This window comes from Pyricularia grisea (assembly GCF_004355905.1).
Source record: "Pyricularia grisea strain NI907 chromosome Unknown Pyricularia_grisea_NI907_Scaffold_4, whole genome shotgun sequence".
In the NCBI taxonomy this organism is placed as follows: Eukaryota; Fungi; Ascomycota; class Sordariomycetes; order Magnaporthales; family Pyriculariaceae; genus Pyricularia; species Pyricularia grisea.
Window position 1 is genome coordinate 1,279,241 of NW_022156718.1, and position 17,149 is coordinate 1,296,389.

A 17,149-nucleotide genomic window follows, 5' to 3' on the forward strand; every position below is an offset into this window, starting at 1 on the left:
GTCGGGGATCGGGAATCGTGTCGACATTATTTGCGCAGTCATTCGAGTCGTACAAATTATCTGAGGTATCTTTCGTTTGGATAGGTAGATAGGAGGATAGAAAACAATTGGACCGATAAACCACAGTCGAGTGCACATCCCTCGGAGCCTCAGGTAGAGTCGACCGCAATTAATTTTGACTTGGTGTGCCTAACGCCTAAGACCAGTATCAAACCCCGGAAAAGAATACAGTCAATGAAGAGTAAAGCAGTGCAACGAACCAACATCATCTGATCGCAACTGGCCCGCAATACACTCATCTTGGGGCGAGAAAGAATCAATCGGAGAATTTCTTGCTCGGCTGTCTCGGTAAACTGCGATGCCCAGGGGTTGCACCAGGGGTCGTGGCTTGGAGGGTACTATTTTTTGGGTACCTGTACCTTGGGGCGGGCTAGTAATCGTCGCCGAGCTTCGCCTCAACCAAGACCCCTGAATGCGGGTGCGTGCAGTAAGCGTGTGCCGTAAACCACGCGAATGATTACACAGCATCCAGGCTGCAGAAGAGGAGCCGTCCGACCCTTGTTTTCCCTCTTTCTCAATTGACATTCGAGGGTGATTGAAAGCGGGGATATATGTTTGGAAGATTATTCTCTGGAATTGTTGATTTTGTTTTCTCATTTTGACTCCAGTTCATCAATCTCAAACCACAACTTGGGTTGCCAAAACAACAGACATTCACTCATCCTCAATCAAACCACCCAAGATCCTGTCTTCGAACTAACATTTATTTATTTGCTGACGTCAAATCAACGGGCAAGACCAAAACTCAACCAGACACAGCCAACTGCCATACCATCCTCAACAATTCAGCTAGACTAGTACCTACCTACCAACCTTTCAGCACAAATATCGAACCCGCTGATATCACCAAGGTTTCCACATATTAACCGGAAACTATTTACACTGATCACAGACCTTTAAAGGACTAACACCAACAGCTAGCTCAACCCAACAAAAACAAAACAGCAGCAACAATGTCCGGCTTCTCATCTCCGATCGCCTCGCCCCGCTCGCGCTCCCGCTCCCGCTCAAACAGCATGTCCCCGCGGCTGTCCTCCGAGAAACTCCTGCCAAGCATCCCCGAAGACGAGCCATCCCCGCCGTCCACTCCACCACCTCCCCCTTATGCCAACGCGAGCCTGATCAACTCGCACCTGGCCGCCGTGGTCGAGCTCGTGAACCAGACCTCACGCGCCGCCGTCTCCGGGCCACCCACCCGATCGCACATTCTCGGCCGCAGCCACCAGCAGCACCAGCAGCACAATCGCCGCGTCTACCAGGACGTCCAGTACCAGTACGACCCGGAGTCGCACGGGTCCCGGGCGCGCGAGTTCCACGAGGCCGCTAGGCGGAGGCAGCACGCCCAGCTGGCCGGGCTGCTTCTATTTGGCGTCTTCCTGCTCAGCTGCGGCGGCATGCTCATCGCCTTCATCACAGCCGCTGTCAAGGCGGGCAGGCAGGACGCGCACGACTTTGAGTTGCGTAGGCAGTGCTTCCTCACGCACAACCGCGCGTCGCATTGTGATGGCGAGTATGGCCGATGGTAGGAGGCTTCTTCCATTTTCTTATCTTCTTCTTCCTTCTTTTTTTCTTTCTACTTTTCTTCGTAGAGGTAATACCTCTTTTTTTTTCTTGACTTCTTTTCTTGTATTATGATACCATTTTGCTTTTCTCATTTCTGGCGTTTACGGTTTAAAAATTAGGGTATTCAAGGCCGGGTTGGCGTTCTCGGCGCCAAACATTTCAGGTTGTTTCTCGGGATCGAGCACAACACAGGCGCATTTCAACCTTGGAGTATGGAGTCTTGGTACAGCACATTTATTTCAGGCTGGGGGAGTTTAATTAGCATTTCTCGAAATTACTTAGCAAATTCTGATAAGAGAACCGAAATTCGGATTCCAAACTTTACTCAGTGTCATCCGTGACCCTGTGATTTATCGCCGTTACTGTCTCTATAGCCCTCTTTTCCCTCCATTCCTGCTTTTATAAGTCTGGTCTTGCAAGGAATGGAACAAATCGTCACTATACATAGATGTGAGCTCACAGCAGTCAACTACTCACCGGTTTAGACAAGCCGAGACCCCTGCCCTATCATGTAAGCCACTTGGCCAGCCTATGAACACCGAAGCAATATATCCATGGTTTGCAGGAAGCCTCAATCTGTGTCCTCCAGCGAATTTCCTTTTCACTTGTTTGCCACACCGCGAATACACAGTTCCTCACGAACGCCTTACAAAGAAGCGTCATGTTTGGATAGTGTATCTTTCACTCATGCTTGCGATTTAGAAGGATATATATGCTTCTATATTTTTAGTGATCGAGAGATAAGCTCCAAAATCATCTCGCACAGGCTCAAATACGGTGGTCCATAAAAATAATACCCCATGCCCCTGAATCCTTTCCCAAGCCATATGCACAGTAAAGAAGACAGTATCCGCCCCCCTGCACCTTTTGACATATCTACGCCGACAAAGCATCAATATCCAACTCGACCACCTTTCGCCTCCTCACCATGATCTTGGCATCCCAAGATGCGTCCAGGTTGAAGCCAAAGACGAGCGGCTCGGCGGTGGATCCCTCTGCTAGCTTCCAGTCGTACTTCATAATGAGCTGACACAGGACGATCTTGAGCTCGTTTGTGGCGAAGAAGCGGCCGGGGCAGGCGTAGATGCCGTGCCCGAAGCCCGTGTGCGAGGCGGCGGTGCTGACAAAGTGCGCCATGTTCTCCCTGTCGGTGCCGCGCCACTTGACGAAGCGGTGCGCGTCGAACTCGAGCGGCTTCTCGTAGATCTCGGGGCTCACCCGCCAGCTACCGTCGATGACCAGAGGGGTCCCTTTGGGGATGCATACGCCGTTGGCGAGGTGGATGTCCTTTGTGGCCATGCGTGCCATGGGGGCTGTGAGACCTCGTAGTTAGCTTTTTACTCCTTTGACATAAAAACATGACGTAAGTACACATTAAAAAAAAAGAATTCCAACACTCACAGGTAGTGAGAGGCTGCAGACGCTGGGTTTCCTTCATCGCACTGTCTAAGAGTTTGAGATTGGCCAGGGCCGCCTTGGTCAAGCCCTCAGCCCCGAGCACCTTCACAATCTCTTCTCTGATCTCCTGCACGACATCGGGATGTTGAGCAAGGATGAGGACAAACTTGGTGGTAAAGTCGGACGAAGTGTGGTTGCCGGTGGCAGCGATGGCTTGTTGGATCATGCCGGCGTCGTAGGGCCTGCCGGCGGCCTCCTCCTCGAACCAGTCGATGCAGTCGTTGAAGACGGGGAGCGGCTTGCCCTGGGCGATGCACTCACGGCGGAGGGCGCGCCTCTTCTCGACTATGGGGAGAATCAGAGCCCTGGAGCTGTCGCGGTACTTGCGCAGCGTCTTGCAGCTGGGCTCGAACCACTGGATCAGCCTCCGGAGGTGGAAGGGCCTTTGCCTCAGGTCCCTGGCGGCCATGAAGGCCGCGATGGTGTAACCTTTGCTCAGCTCCAGCCACTCCTCGTTGCGGCACAGATCCTCGCCTAGGAAGATCCTGGATGCCACTCGTGATATCGTGTCCAGAATAATTGGCTTGATGGTGTGCTCCCGCCATTCTGATGTATGCTGGTTAGGATTGTGCGCCTTGAGGATGTTATAGCTCATTAGATATGGCTTCTTACCAGTCTTATCACCAAAGTTCTTGTGCAGAGCATAAGCTGCCTCATCGGACAGGTTGTTCAGGATGACACCTAAAAGCACGAGCTTGGTTAACACTAACCCGCAAGTGACTATGAGAATGCCTGAAGGCAAGACAGAGAGACGAAAGGATAAAAAGTTACTTACCAACATATTTGGTCAACTGCTTCGAGATGACACTTTGCAAAACACCTCCGCCACGAGAAGTGATGGTGAAGGCCTCGAACCCAGGCATGCCATCGTGAAAATCCTCCCGCACCGTGAGATGGAAGCTTAGGTCCTCGTGGCTGCGAATGTCATCAATCATGTTGGGCGGGATGATGGCCAGCGGGCCGTTCTCGCCCTCGATGAAGAAGGGCATACCGGGGTGCTCGTTCCTCCCCTTCTCCACCATCTTGAGCGCGTCGCCCAGAAAATTGTACCCGTCACCATCCTTCTTGACCAAGGGGAAGGCCAGCTTTTTGCTTCCGCTGCTGCCAAACAGGAACTTGCCCAGGAAGATGGTGCCGATGGCTATCGAGAGCCCGAGGCCCAGCAGAGGCGTCTTCTCAAACATAGTGTTCACCAGAGGCTCCGACCCGGCATGGGCCGCTGATGATGGCTGGATGCTCTGGTTTGGGGAACTCATTGTGGCTGACTGAGGACAAATTGGTACGGACCAGGGACAAGAAGGTATAGGTATGGGGCTTTGCGTGTAAAATTTACTTTGTTAAGAAACTCTAAAACCATTTATCAACTCGACTCTGACGAGCTGGGGGAAAACTACTTTACAGTAGAAGGCGCTTAGTGCTAACGACAGAAAGAAACAGCCCGCCTGTCTACCTACCTACCTACCTTACTTATGGGTCAGAGAGCCCGGTGCTGTGACACGGTGCAAGCTTAGAAGAGCCTTAAAGCAGCGTCTTTCACTGCCTACGTAGGTGATCTGACCTAGGTCGAGTACATGGACTGTTCTCTATGAACCCAGCCTCGTGGCAAGCTACATGCAATGATGTCGTGATACGGACCCAGAGCATTTGCAGCGTCATATCTGAGGCTTGTAACTACCAAATATGCGCATGGGTTTGACTCAATCCTTGCAAACCTTAATAAAAGGACCCTCGGAAGAGAAACAAGGTTGCGATGAGACCCTTTGAGTCAAGCCACAGCCCTAGAACTTAGAATTCGGATGGGTGGTCAAGTTACAGCCGACAACATTGAGTATCATGCACATGGGTCCTCCTTGGTTACTTAATATTCTCTTGAGGTATCTATATCCTTTTTGAGCAACTTTTATTTTGAAACTCGTTGCTACACCATGGCCTGATGCTAGTCATGCTACTCTATAATCTTCGACAGAGGATGTAGTATATCTCGGATGAAGGACTGGGACTGACGCTGTAACAAGTCTGAGCGGATATGCCCTTTCGTCCTTTAACCGTCATGCACCATACGGGATACTGCGTTATTCCTTTGATCAACATGGATATCACATCACAATCAGGATGAATGTTATTCCATTCACCTCATCAAATATCAGACCATTAAAAAAAGCCAAAACAAGAGCTATCATCCCATTTGATAACAGAAAAGAAAGTCGAGACGGATTACAGCCGCTGTCAGCGGTCAAGCAATATAGCTTCTACGAGCCTGGTATCCTTAGAAACAAGAAAGAAAAGAAATTCAGCACAAAGTTTAGTATGACAGTAGAAGGCATGTACCAGCATGACCAACCCTCTTAGATATTCTCATCGGCTTTTCTCTCACATCTTGAGATCAAGCACCCGTGTCTTGCGTATTTCGTCACCTTGATCTCCAAAGTATCGTCCCGTAATGAAGCTGTAGAAAGGTGTAGAGAAGGTCAGTTTTTTGACTCTTCTCGATGCTGTCAACACGGCAGAACATGCTTCTGCCACGAATCCTTCAAGAAGGGCTTGTTTCACTAACCTCCAGTTGAGACTCCCGACGCAAGAGTCCAGAAATCCTTGAAGATAGCGCTGTACCTCCTTGTCTATATGCTCTCCCCAGATCGGCAGATCGAGCTGGGCGAGGTGCCACCGCCTGATTGCCCTCACGACTAGGTTGCCGGCCTGGTCAAAGGCTTCTTGAGCTGTCATGCCTTGGTTCCTGTAGATGTGAATGAGGTTGTGGATGACATTTGAAGCTTGTTCTTTCTTGTAGGACAAGATGTCGTTTTGGCTGTTTTGTGTGGGCGAGTCAGAAACTGCTTGGGAGCACAGGAGCACAGCCGCTTTTATGGAATCCATTTGGGAAATAACTTACAGCAAGACAAGATCAATCGAAACCGCCATACATTCTTGGATAGCTGGGTGTGCCATTACGTGGTCTGGTATTTGTATCCCGCATGCATATCTGGACCCGTGTTAGTCTCTAAGGAAGACAGTGGCCAGGCAAAGACAAAGAAGTGGACGCTTGAAGGGGATAAAACCTACTCGAGAAGGGCATGACAGGGACGCAACCCGACGGACTTGCGTCGGAAGTGAAGGTACAATTCGGCGTCAAGAGACGCATCGAAGGAGCTGAAGTCAACCTGCTGCAGGATGCCGTTTATGTACTCCTCCATGGACTTCTTGTACCGGTTTTGGAGAGCTGGGGAATGGTCAGTATACTAGCGAGCAGGTCAAAACTAGCAAGATGGTTCAGGCCATTTACCTTTGGAAGATCTCTAGATACAACGCAGATGATTAGTTTAAGAGCCTACAGCAGTAAGTGGCATCTGTCAACTTACTTTGCGAAACCGCACCCAGGTGGTGTGGAACATATATCGTAGTGGATGTAGCTCTGGTGAGACTTCATGGTCGACATCGGACATCAAGCTCAATGTTGCTTCCGCCTCGGCTTGAGCTGCAGCAGGATTATCACGTAGATCGCCATCGTCAAATACTTTCCGGGCAATTAGCATCACCTGGTCGACCAAAACGAAGCTAGCCACGAGGCTTAGACTTACAATCATCAAAATAGAACACCCAAGTCAACCAGTCCACCATCACGCGGAGACCCTCCTCATCAGCTTCTGGCATCCACATGGAAGCTAATTTGCTGAAGTTGACTCTTTGATGCTTGGCATAAGACTTTGCGTCTAGCTTGAGTAGTCTATTTGTTCCCTCTGCATGCGTTAGAATCTATGGGGTGTCATCGTATCCCTCCTCCAAAGGGATCTCTATCTTTTGTTGGTCGACCTACCTTTTTGTCCACTCATTCGCAGCGGGCCTGACCGATTCATAGAAGGGATTTAATCGAGGAGATGGTGACATGATCGACACGAAAAGATCGGGCAACATGACTGTGGTTGAGTTGTTTCCTCCATAATTGCAGTCCGGCTTCGAGATAGGAGAAATGTCCATCTCGCTGGGCTCCGGCGACGGATATGGGACGATAGGATGTATGTCAGCCATGATTAAGAGATTGTGTTGCGATACAGGCTAGCTGTGTAAAATAAAGTAAAGACACAGGCTTGCTGCGCGGGAAGAAAATGGAAAGGCACAGGCTTGCTGCGCGAGAAAAAAGAAAAAAAAGGTAAAGAGCTGATGGGGTTGGGGTTTGTTGTTGTGGAATTACTTTTGTTTCTCTCTTTTATTTTCTATTCGGAAACAATCACTATCGACTTACACTTTGAGGTTGCATCTAGACCGCGAAAAAAAGGCAAAGCAAGGATCGAGGGCTTGCTACACAAAATCAATGCAGATCGTCGCGTCATCCCAAACGACATGGATGGGATGCTTTATTATCCATTATTCAGACATGGAGCAGTCCAGTTGCTTATTTGGGTATGCGGGACTATGTTGCATAGTACCAGATCATAATGCATTACTTGGCTGAAGGTCTTGGTGACTCGTATCACAAAAATAAAACCACAGCTTTGTTGATGCTGTGGATCTTATGAGTGTTACCGAGTCTGGATCGAGATTCCGAATTCGAAATTCAAGAATCCACCACGAATCGGATATGTGAGGGTAGCCACGGACAAGTTAGCTACTGGAGGCCAAGAGAGACAGAAAGAATGGCGGGAAGGGCAGTATATCGCCTGGCCTAATAACCTATACTGAGTATATTAAGTTTAATGTAAAAGCTGCTGTCGGGGGGCCGACGAACGAGGCATTCAGGGGCTGTCTCTGCGGTCAAGACAGGATGAATGGGACCCTTGGACCCTCATAACGACTTAAAAAGGTACCTTACCCATCAATATCCCAACTGGGGAAATGTCATTGGTCTGTCTCCTGATCGGGTTGAACCGTTGGAGAGGGTCTCGGTGGAGAAATGGGTAGCAAGGAAAAGATTCCGGCGAAGCTGAGAGACGACAGCTTGAGGGTTTTGAGTACATGAGTCGACAACAGCCCAAGTGGGTGGATATCTCCCCAGGTGCAAGATTTCAAACAGCCTCTAAGACATCTTTCTACCTGGTGAAGCCCGGCTTTTATGATCCACTCCTACCTTCCGACGATTGAAATGGTTACGGAAGCTTACAATGTGGATAACTGGAGGGATAGACGAAACATTTGGCGGGGGAAGACTTAAGCTTACGATGTCGCACTTGACCCCTAATAGCTTATCTTGGAATACAACCAACACACAATAAAAACAGGACAGACAGGGGGCTGGCAAGGAGAGGTCAGCCGAGGTTTTTACTTGGGGCGGTCTGGCCTAAAAATAGCCTCTTCGATGAAGAGATTTCGAGTTTTGTTTTACCCTTTGACGACGAGATTTGCGAATAAATGGTTGGATAAATCATACACGGGTCCAGTGGACCCGTTTTCGAACATCCACTGAGTTTCTAGCTTCTATCTTTCTTTGTGCTGGTAGACTTAATAGAGCTGCGGAGGTGTCTGAAAGTCGTAATTGTACTTTGCATTTTTTACTTTGATTTATTTTCTCAGTCTTCTCCATTTACTGCTGCGCATAGTTGATCTGCTGCCACCAGCCAACAAAATGGAATTAATATCCCTATTTCGTCTGCTCCAGGGAGCATCATGGATTAGCATCTTCAGCTGCGGAATCGGAATATTGGTAAGATCCAACTAGATCGAAATAAACCAAGGAAAGATAAAACTAACGGCATAAATCATCAGGTTGGGCTCTGGATCTTTTCTGTACTTCTGCAACTACTCAACGACCCCCTGGCTGGTATACCAGGTCCCATATACTGTCGCTTTTCACGTCTTCCCTATGTGTACTGGGTCTGCACAGGACGGCTCGTCTTTCGCATCAAAGAGCTTCACGACCAATATGGAGAAGTTTTCCGCATTGCACCCGATGAGGTGCAATTCATCCATCCGGATGCCTGGAAGGATATCTTTGGCCACAAAACCCAAGGTGCAAAGGAGTTCCCCAAGGACCTGAGGTTCTACCCAATGCCGCCGGGCGGCGTTCGGGACCTCCTAACGGCGGACCACGCCAACCACCCGCGAATGCGCAGGATGCTTTCTCCAGCCTTTGCTGAAAAGACGCTGCGGGAACAGGAGACCATCATTACCTCGTACGTAGACTTTATGATTGGTAAACTGCGAGGAATGGTCGCCAAACAAGAGGACGGCGGGGTCTACGCCAGGGCAGACATGGTCAAGTGGTACAACTACCTCATCTTTGACATCGTTGGTGATCTCACCTTTGGAAAGCCCTTTTTCTGTCTGGCATCCAGCGACTACCACCCATGGGTGTCGACCATTTTCTCAAGCACAAAAGGCGCCATCATCGCCAACAACGGTGACTACCTCCCGGCCGTCAAATACCTTGCCATGTTGCTTTTGGTCATTTCGAAGCCGCGTCTGGTAATAGACAGGATTTCGAGGCTCAAATACAGCGTCAACCGGACCAGCGAGCGCTTGGCTTCCAAGACTGACAGGCCCGACTTTATGTCGTATATAATGAAGGGAGCGGACACGGGCCAGGCACTTTCGAAAGAGGAGCTCGACGCCAATGCCGACCTACTTGTCTTTGCCGGAAGTGAGACCACTTCTACGTTTCTCTCGGGGTGCACCTACTTTGTCCTGAGCAACCCCAAAGTCTACAACCGGCTGGTTGCCGAGATCCGCGGCTCCTTCAAGAACGAAGAGGAAATGAATTTTGTTTCAATTCAAAGGCTTCCATACCTCAACGCAGTTATACAGGAGGCCTTTAGGATGTACCCACCGATCCCCGTCGGGCCGCCGCGAAAGGTGCCCGAGGGTGGTGCAATCGTTCGGGGCATCAGCTTGCCCGAGAATGTAAGTTCGAGGTCTTGACTCTTGACTCTTTGCATGGATTTGAGTCAAGTTACTGAACAGATTGGGCATAGACTGCCGTTGCCATCACGCAGTATGCAGCGGGCCACTCCAAGACCAACTTTACCGATCCATACACCTATACGCCAGAGCGTTGGCTTCCAGGTGCTGATGAGCGTTTTGCTGCCGATCGACGCCGCGCTGTTCAACCGTTTGCGGTTGGCCCACGGAACTGTATCGGCCAAAAGTAAGTGGCGCAAATAGATGAATAACATTTCTACGTTTTTCATTTCTTTCCCCCCCCCCCCCCCCCCCCCCCCCCGTTATCATCCTTGAGTGCATGGGAAAGCTAACGTTCAGACCCAAGCCTCGCTATCACTGAGATTCGTTTGACCATGATCAAAATGCTGTGGCATTTTGAGTTGGAGCTGGCCCCAGAGTGCGCGAATTGGAACAAGCAGTCCATCTTTGGTCTTTGGGAAAAACCACCTCTGATAGTCAAGCTGAGACCTCGTGAACGTTGACGAAAATTTTTTCAAGACTTTGTTTTTTTTTTTTTGCAGGGTTGGGGGGTTGTTTGAAGGGATTGCAAAACTAATGACTATACAAAAGAAGGGCTTCTAGAAACATTAGAATTTTGGCTACTCGCGAAGGTTCTTCACGGCTTAGCATTGCCCTGTATGTAATAGAGAATTGCTTACAGAGTTCGTTTCAGAAACATGCGAGTAGCAGTAGTGTTGATCTTGATTCATGCGAGTGTTCTACGTGACTTACTTGGTTGAAACTGTGATTCTGCGGCAATCTCTGGTGACTAATGTTCAAAACATTACAATCGCCAAGGCTTAGACTCCTTCCTGGCTTCGATGTATGATGGTTCCCACTATTCTGGGCTGACCGCTGTCAGTTTTCAACAAAAATCATGAGATCTTGTAGATTTAAGATAGTCTAGATCTGATCCGATGTACGTCATCGTAGCAAATACACGTGTCATATTGACGCTGATACAGAAACTCTCCCACCATCCTTGGTCAAACTTCAATCCAACTCTACAAGGCACTTATTTCCGCGACTGTGACGGCCGGATCGATGCGCGACACCTTTCGTGGCGACAAGAAAACCACGTCGTCGCCCTTCCTTTTCCTCTTGGAGGTTGCCCACCCAACAGTCGGGTCGGCCGTGCGCTTATACATTTCCTCAATCTCTTCCTCATAGAGCTTCAATGCCGGACCCCTCACCACGTTACCCTTGGGCGTCAATGGGAGAGGCTTGTTCTTGCGGTCTGCCAGGATAACCCTCTCCTTGTTGAGCTGTGCAATCTTGTCAAGCTTGGCGTTGGTCTCGTCCTCGACGGCAGCCCAGACCTTGTCCAACGTCTCCTCTGGCGACTCATCCGACTCGATGAGTTCCACTATAGCAAAGATGGCCTCCCTCCCCGCTCCGCCGACCACGACCGCCTTAACCGACGGGTGACGGGCGATCTCGTACTCCACGATGACCGGGTTGATGTTCCAGCCGTACTTTGTCACCACCATGTCATCCTTGCGCGCGTAGTACCGCCACAGGTGCTCTTTTGTCGGGTGCTTGATGAACAGGTCGTCTGTCTTGATCGTGTCGCCACGGTCCGTGTGCCAGAAGATGGGCTGCGACTTGGCCACCAGCGGGTTCTTGACGTATGTGAGTTCGTAGACGCCTCCCGCTCCATCTTCTATACCTTGTATATCTTGCTTCTCCCACACGATCCCGCTCTGATCCTCGTTGAAACAGAACCAGGCCCAGTCCTGCCGGTCGATCAGGTGCGTAAACGCCACGCCGCTCTCGGTCGACCCTATGCAGCTGAAAAAGGGGCAAAGGGCGGCCAGCTTGTCCCCCGTGCTGGGGTTGAGCGTCGCCCCACCGTACATGATGTATTTGAGCCTGTCCTTGACAATGTCCATCATCTTGGGCGACTTTGCCATGAGCTCGAGGTAGTAGGGAATGCCTATGAAACAGTCAAAGTCGCCGTGCTCAAACAGCTGCTCAAAAGTGGCCGGGGGAGCCCAGCCGGGCTGGTTGCAGGGCAACACGAGGGTCTTGCCGCGGTAAAACACCTCCCACAACCCATTGGCCACGCCGGAGAACTGGAAAAGCGGGAAGCCCATGAAACAGCGGCGGCCGTTCCGCATGAGCTTCTCCACCGGCGGCTTCCCGTCCAGGTCCGGAACCTTGTCCCAGGCGCTGGCGATTACCAGGGAGCGCTGGGTCATGGTGACTGGTTTCGGGAGTCCCGTCGTCCCTGACGTGTGGGTCACAAACATGGGCTCGTCGATGCCTACTGAGAATTCTTTGCTGTAGGGGTACCGCTCGACGTCCCCCTCGGGATCTACCAGAGACTCGAGGGTGGGGACCTGAATCGCCTTCATGGGCCTGGCCTGCAGCAGTGGGTCTATGGTGGACTCGACGCCTTCCGAGTGGAGGAGGATGCCGCACTCGGTCTTGTCGCAGACGCTTTGGTTGAAGTAGGTGCTGTTGAAGTGCGAGCAGAACAGGACCTTGCGGCCAGTCTTGATGGCCGACAAGAGGATGATGGCGTACCTGACGTCGGTCAGGCCAAAGTACAGAAACGTTTCAAACGTCGAGCTCTTTCCTATCGTGGACTCTATGTGCCACGCCATGCGGTCCACGGCCCTGGAATACTGAGCCAGAGTGATGTTGCGGAACCCGTCTTTGGCAATGTCTTGGCTGACTGCGTACGAGACCCAGATGCGGTCTGGCTCTTGTGCCGCAAGCTGCTCGAGACGGTCTGGCAGGAGACTTTGATCCATCTCCGCCGCCATGTCGATAGATGAGAGGCTGTCTTGACTGCCCATGATGAAAGCAGGGTATTTGGTTTGGTTAATTATTTTTTATTTATAAAAAGATCATTTGATTGTTTTCGAAAGTGGAAATAAGAAAAGACGTGGTAATCAATATCACTGGGAATTACCTCAAGATCACATTTGAACGGTTGTGATAGTTGAGTAATTATTTGAGTTTATATACCAAAGCACTCTCACTCCCTGCCAGAACGTTGCTCGTAGCTTGTTACAGTTATCAGACGACGTGGCTTCCTCAAGGGGGCAGTAGTTAGGTTCCTGGGGCGACTTGTAAATGATGCTAAGATGTTGCTAGTAACGGAGATAAACCAGCAACATGATCTGGGGTGCAAGCTGCACGTCCATGTCACAATTTTGCACTTGGAAAAAAAGGAAAAACCTCACTGGCCCGAGCCAGGAACGCATCGTTACAGCATGATCTTTGACGCAGAGCCACATTACCGGTAAGAGTAAACAAGCAACTAGGAGAGAGTCAGATCAGACCGGTCGAGTATCGATGAGCGTTGCATTGCCGTGGTACTATTAAGCATATAACTTGAAACCTTTTATTCAAATAGGGCGGACAGGGAACTTAAACGTGTTTTATATTGACTCGGCCCTGGTTCATGCTGATGTGTGACCCTTGTAAACCCCAGGGCCCCATAGGAACCATCGGAGATCCGCTTGACGAGTTCCCGTCTGCGACGGTCAGCAGGAGTTCCTTGGTCTCTGCGAGTCAAGACTTGGGATATCTCGTCGGGCAGAACCAGAAAAAGAACCCCAGTGCTTCGTAAGACAGTGCGACTGACAATGTTGTTCGACTAGTGTCACACGAAGTGTAAAAAAAAAGGACAAGAAAAAAAAAAAAAAAAAGAAAACCGGTAGAGCCAGAGCGCCATCCCTTGGCTGCTGATTCCGATAATCATATACGTGTCCGAATATCCCGAATTGCGAGAAATGGTAGTGTCAGACGTTGTGGCTGCGCCTATGAGCGCGTTCACGCTTCAAAATTTGGTCATAGTTCCTGTGATAGCTCTCGCAATAGTAAGCTACTCTTTCCTTGACGAATAACAAACTTGCTAACGGCAACATAGACCTTGATTTACTATGTCTTTCTTTGCATCTACAACCTCTACTTCCACCCCCTTGCCAAATACCCTGGGCCTCGCCTGGCGGCAGCGACTCACTTGTGGCTTATGAGAGCCTATCTAAGTGGCAAGGCATACACTCACATTCACGAAGCACACAAAAAGTACGGCCCTGTTGTGAGGACGACACCCAACGGCCTGTCGTACATTAATGCCAAGCAGTGGAAAGAGATTTATGGCCACCAGCCGTCTGGCCACCCCGAGTTCAGCAAGCAGGCGTTTGCATCCGCAGTATTCGAGGAGCCGACCCTTCACAATGCTGACAGGGAATATCACGGCTACGTTCGGAGGCTCTTTGCCCATGGCTTCTCTGAAAAAGCGCTGAAGGGGCAAGAGTCAGTGCTCAAGGAGTATGTCGACTGGATGTTTGCAGGAATCGAGCGGGAATCTCAGAGCGGTTTAAGCCCGGTAAATGTGGTGAATTGGTATAATGTATGTTTTCACCCCTGAAGCTACCTTGTGGCTTGTGAGATGCTGACAGTCCTCTGTCTTTTGTCAGTATTTGACCTTTGACTTTATTGGCTTTCTCAGTGAGTAACCCTGTTTTTCATTTTTCTCTACTTGTATGTGCTCATATCTGACAGCTCTGTACAGCCTATGGGGAATCATTCGAATGCCTAAGAACCTCATCTTTGCACGACTGGATCAAGCTCTTCATGTCATTTGGGAAATTGTTGATCTACGGTCAAGTCCTGCTCCCAGTCCCGCGCCTTTTGAAGATCCCGGTTGCATTGCTCCTGATACCTTCCAAGCTGAGAGAAGATAGGAAGAGAGCCAGCGCTCTGCAATCGGTAAGCTCAGTGGCCCAGACATGTTCATATGTGCCAAGGCCAATGGAAAAAAGCGGGTTGCTTTCCCGCTTGCTAACAGTCAATAACCAGGAAAAAATCAAACACCGGCTTTCGATACAACCAACAATAACAGATTTTACAACAAAAATGGTCGAGGCTTATAACAACGGAAAAATGTCAATGAACCAGCTCGAAGGCAACTCAATTCTCCTTATTGGAGCTGGAAGTGAAACCACAGCGACAGCATTATCAGGTAAGTATCCCGAACGAATATCTACTAAGCTCCCAAGAAGCCCAAAAAGAAAACGAAAAGCCCCCATCAAATTCCCAGCTAATAGATCTGTCTACAGGACTTACATGGCTCCTCAGCCAGAACCCCCAGGTCCTGAAGAAGCTCAAGGCCGAAGTCCGGTCAGCCTTCACCTCGACAGACCAAATCAACTCGACGGGCGTCAACTCGTGCAAGTACCTGCTCGCGTGCGTTGACGAGGCCCTGCGAGTATACCCACCGCTGGCGCAGCCGCACTACCGCATCGTGCCGCGCGGCGGCGCCACGGTCAACGGCGAGTATCTGCCCGAGGATGTGGTGGTCAGCGTACCCAAGTACGCTGCCGCCCGCAGCGCCCTCAACTTCCACCGGCCCGACGACTTTTGCCCCGAGAGGTGGCTGGGCGATGGTGAGAAGGGCGAGTTTGCAAACGACCAGCGGGACGCGTCGCAGCCCTTCTCGGTCGGGCCGAGGGCTTGTATCGCGAGGAACCTGGCCTACCTCGAAATCAAGCTCATCATTGCCAGGCTGGTCTGGCAGTATGATATTGAAAATGCTACCGAGGGGGATTGGTTGGGTAGCCAGAATCTTTGGCATCTGTGGGAAAAGGGTCCGCTGTGGTTGAGGTTGAAAGCTGTTGTTCGGTAGAGGTGGAAGAAGGTATCATGCGGTAGCGCTTGTGGATAAACTCATGCAGGTTTATGAATTTGTTCTGACGGATACAGTTTGATCAACTGTTGCAGTCTAGTCTACACGAACCATACATAGCTCATCATCCATTAAAGCTCTTAAAAATTACCAGCTCCACAAAAACACCCCCTTTTAATAGATCCAAGTAAGCCCCTTTTCATTCACTCCTTTGGCAGCTGAGTCAAAACATAGACATTGAACAGAGACGAAAGGGTGCAACAGATCCCCGTGAGGTAGTAAGCCGGATTGTCAAACACCTCGGGCCAAACGAGCACCCATCTTGAATAAGGCCAGAAGCACGTTATGGCATCGACTACCGACAATAGCGCCAGGCTCATCCTCGTGCCCTTGCGAGTACCCCGCTGCATCCACGTGCCACCGGCGCCTGTGCAGGCAAGTATCTTGGTCAGCAGTGTCCAGTGTGGGAATGATTCCCTCCCGACCATGTAGATGATGGTCAGGACGAGGCAGAAGAAGGTGAAGAAGACAATGAAGCTGTGCATGTAAGCCATCGCCTTGCTGGGCTTCTTGTTGTGTCTTTTGGTCTTGCCGTTGTTGTCGTCATCGTCCTTGCCTTTGACGGTATCATGCTCGCTGAATAGGCCTTCTCGCTCGTAGAAGATGGCACGGTAAATGCAATACACTTCCAGGATGCTCCATACGACAAGTCCCTTTGCCATTGAGGTAAAGTAAGGATGGTAATCGTACTTGGGCGCCTCCTGAAACATGATGTAGGCCCAAATGGTGTCGTGGGCGAGGTAAAAGAGGTGCATCCAGAGCGGCAGCGGGCCTATACCGTCGGCGTGGGTGAGGTAGATGTAGTAGAAGTACTGGACCATGCCAATGACTGAGTGCGTCAAGCTCGACCGCTGGAGAGTGCCATTATCGGCTGCGAAAGCCGCTATCAGTCGGTCGTAGTATGCGTAAGACATGAGTGCTGTTGTTGATGAGCTTACGTCGACTGTACTGTGATGAGTGTTTGCTGAGATCCAGTGGAGAGCTTTTCTGAAAAGAATTGATCTAAGCTGCAGGCTGTGAGGTATTCATTTAGTACGGTAGGTAAGCAAGCCACGCTTCGTTTCCAATGATAGCACGCCGCGGATGCGGCGGAAGGTCAGCTTCCCCTCATTGATGACAAGACTTTTTGCGGAACCGGGATCATGTCCCGAAGGTCCCGAACACAGGTATGGTAAAACTCAGCATTACTCAATTTAAGGTTTACCAGCCCCAGTCAGGTCTACTCTGTAGGTGCTTGGCAACAATACTATGGGAATAATCTCCTGAGTTGTAGGCTTCAGAGTTCCAACGCCTACGACGCGAAACGCCGCAGCTTTGGTAGTCCTCGAGTCCCATAAAACTTGACAATGTGGGACCCTGAATAGCATGTAGGTTGAAAGGGCCCAAAGAGGAAAGAAAAAGAGAAGAGCCCGCATTGTGATCCATGCCTTATCGATTTTGCAGAGCAGACTGTTAAGTACAGCATTGGATGTGAGCCCCCCCCCCCCCCCCCCCCCC

General features: G+C 50.3%; 6 protein-coding genes across 6 annotated transcripts; 2 read left to right on the forward strand and 4 right to left on the reverse strand.

Annotated features, from left to right (window-relative positions):
- Positions 1-1,013: 1,013 nt before the first annotated feature.
- PgNI_07112 (uncharacterized protein) lies at positions 1,014-1,586 on the forward strand (the record flags this gene model as incomplete). The annotated part of the gene is made up of 1 exon (XM_031127129.1): positions 1,014-1,586. The coding sequence occupies one exon, from the start codon at positions 1,014-1,016 to the stop codon at positions 1,584-1,586; it is 573 nt and encodes a 190-aa protein (XP_030981751.1).
- A 913-nt stretch (positions 1,587-2,499) lies between these two features.
- On the reverse strand, positions 2,500-4,337 carry PgNI_07113 (uncharacterized protein; the record flags this gene model as incomplete). The annotated part of the gene is made up of 3 exons (XM_031127130.1): positions 2,500-2,936; positions 3,025-3,762; positions 3,857-4,337. 3 exons carry the CDS (start codon positions 4,335-4,337, stop codon positions 2,500-2,502), a joined length of 1,656 nt encoding a protein of 551 aa, XP_030981752.1.
- Positions 4,338-5,451: 1,114 nt separating this feature from the next.
- On the reverse strand, positions 5,452-7,104 carry PgNI_07114 (uncharacterized protein; the record flags this gene model as incomplete). The annotated part of the gene is made up of 7 exons (XM_031127131.1): positions 5,452-5,527; positions 5,636-5,887; positions 5,972-6,061; positions 6,142-6,317; positions 6,438-6,592; positions 6,657-6,802; positions 6,893-7,104. The coding sequence occupies 7 exons, from the start codon at positions 7,102-7,104 to the stop codon at positions 5,452-5,454; spliced, it is 1,107 nt and encodes a 368-aa protein (XP_030981746.1).
- A 1,531-nt stretch (positions 7,105-8,635) lies between these two features.
- On the forward strand, positions 8,636-15,592 carry PgNI_07115 (uncharacterized protein; the record flags this gene model as incomplete). Its single annotated transcript, XM_031127132.1, has 11 exons — positions 8,636-8,713; positions 8,776-9,909; positions 9,981-10,153; positions 10,274-10,419; positions 12,238-12,375; positions 13,708-13,781; positions 13,832-14,317; positions 14,385-14,415; positions 14,480-14,676; positions 14,767-14,929; positions 15,027-15,592. 11 exons carry the CDS (start codon positions 8,636-8,638, stop codon positions 15,590-15,592), a joined length of 3,186 nt encoding a protein of 1,061 aa, XP_030981747.1.
- Positions 10,953-12,752, reverse strand: PgNI_07116 (uncharacterized protein; the record flags this gene model as incomplete). Its single annotated transcript, XM_031127133.1, has 1 exon — positions 10,953-12,752. The coding sequence occupies one exon, from the start codon at positions 12,750-12,752 to the stop codon at positions 10,953-10,955; it is 1,800 nt and encodes a 599-aa protein (XP_030981748.1).
- Positions 15,593-15,795: 203 nt separating the features above from the next.
- PgNI_07117 (uncharacterized protein) lies at positions 15,796-16,566 on the reverse strand (the record flags this gene model as incomplete). Its single annotated transcript, XM_031127134.1, has 1 exon — positions 15,796-16,566. The coding sequence occupies one exon, from the start codon at positions 16,564-16,566 to the stop codon at positions 15,796-15,798; it is 771 nt and encodes a 256-aa protein (XP_030981749.1).
- Positions 16,567-17,149: the final 583 nt, after the last annotated feature.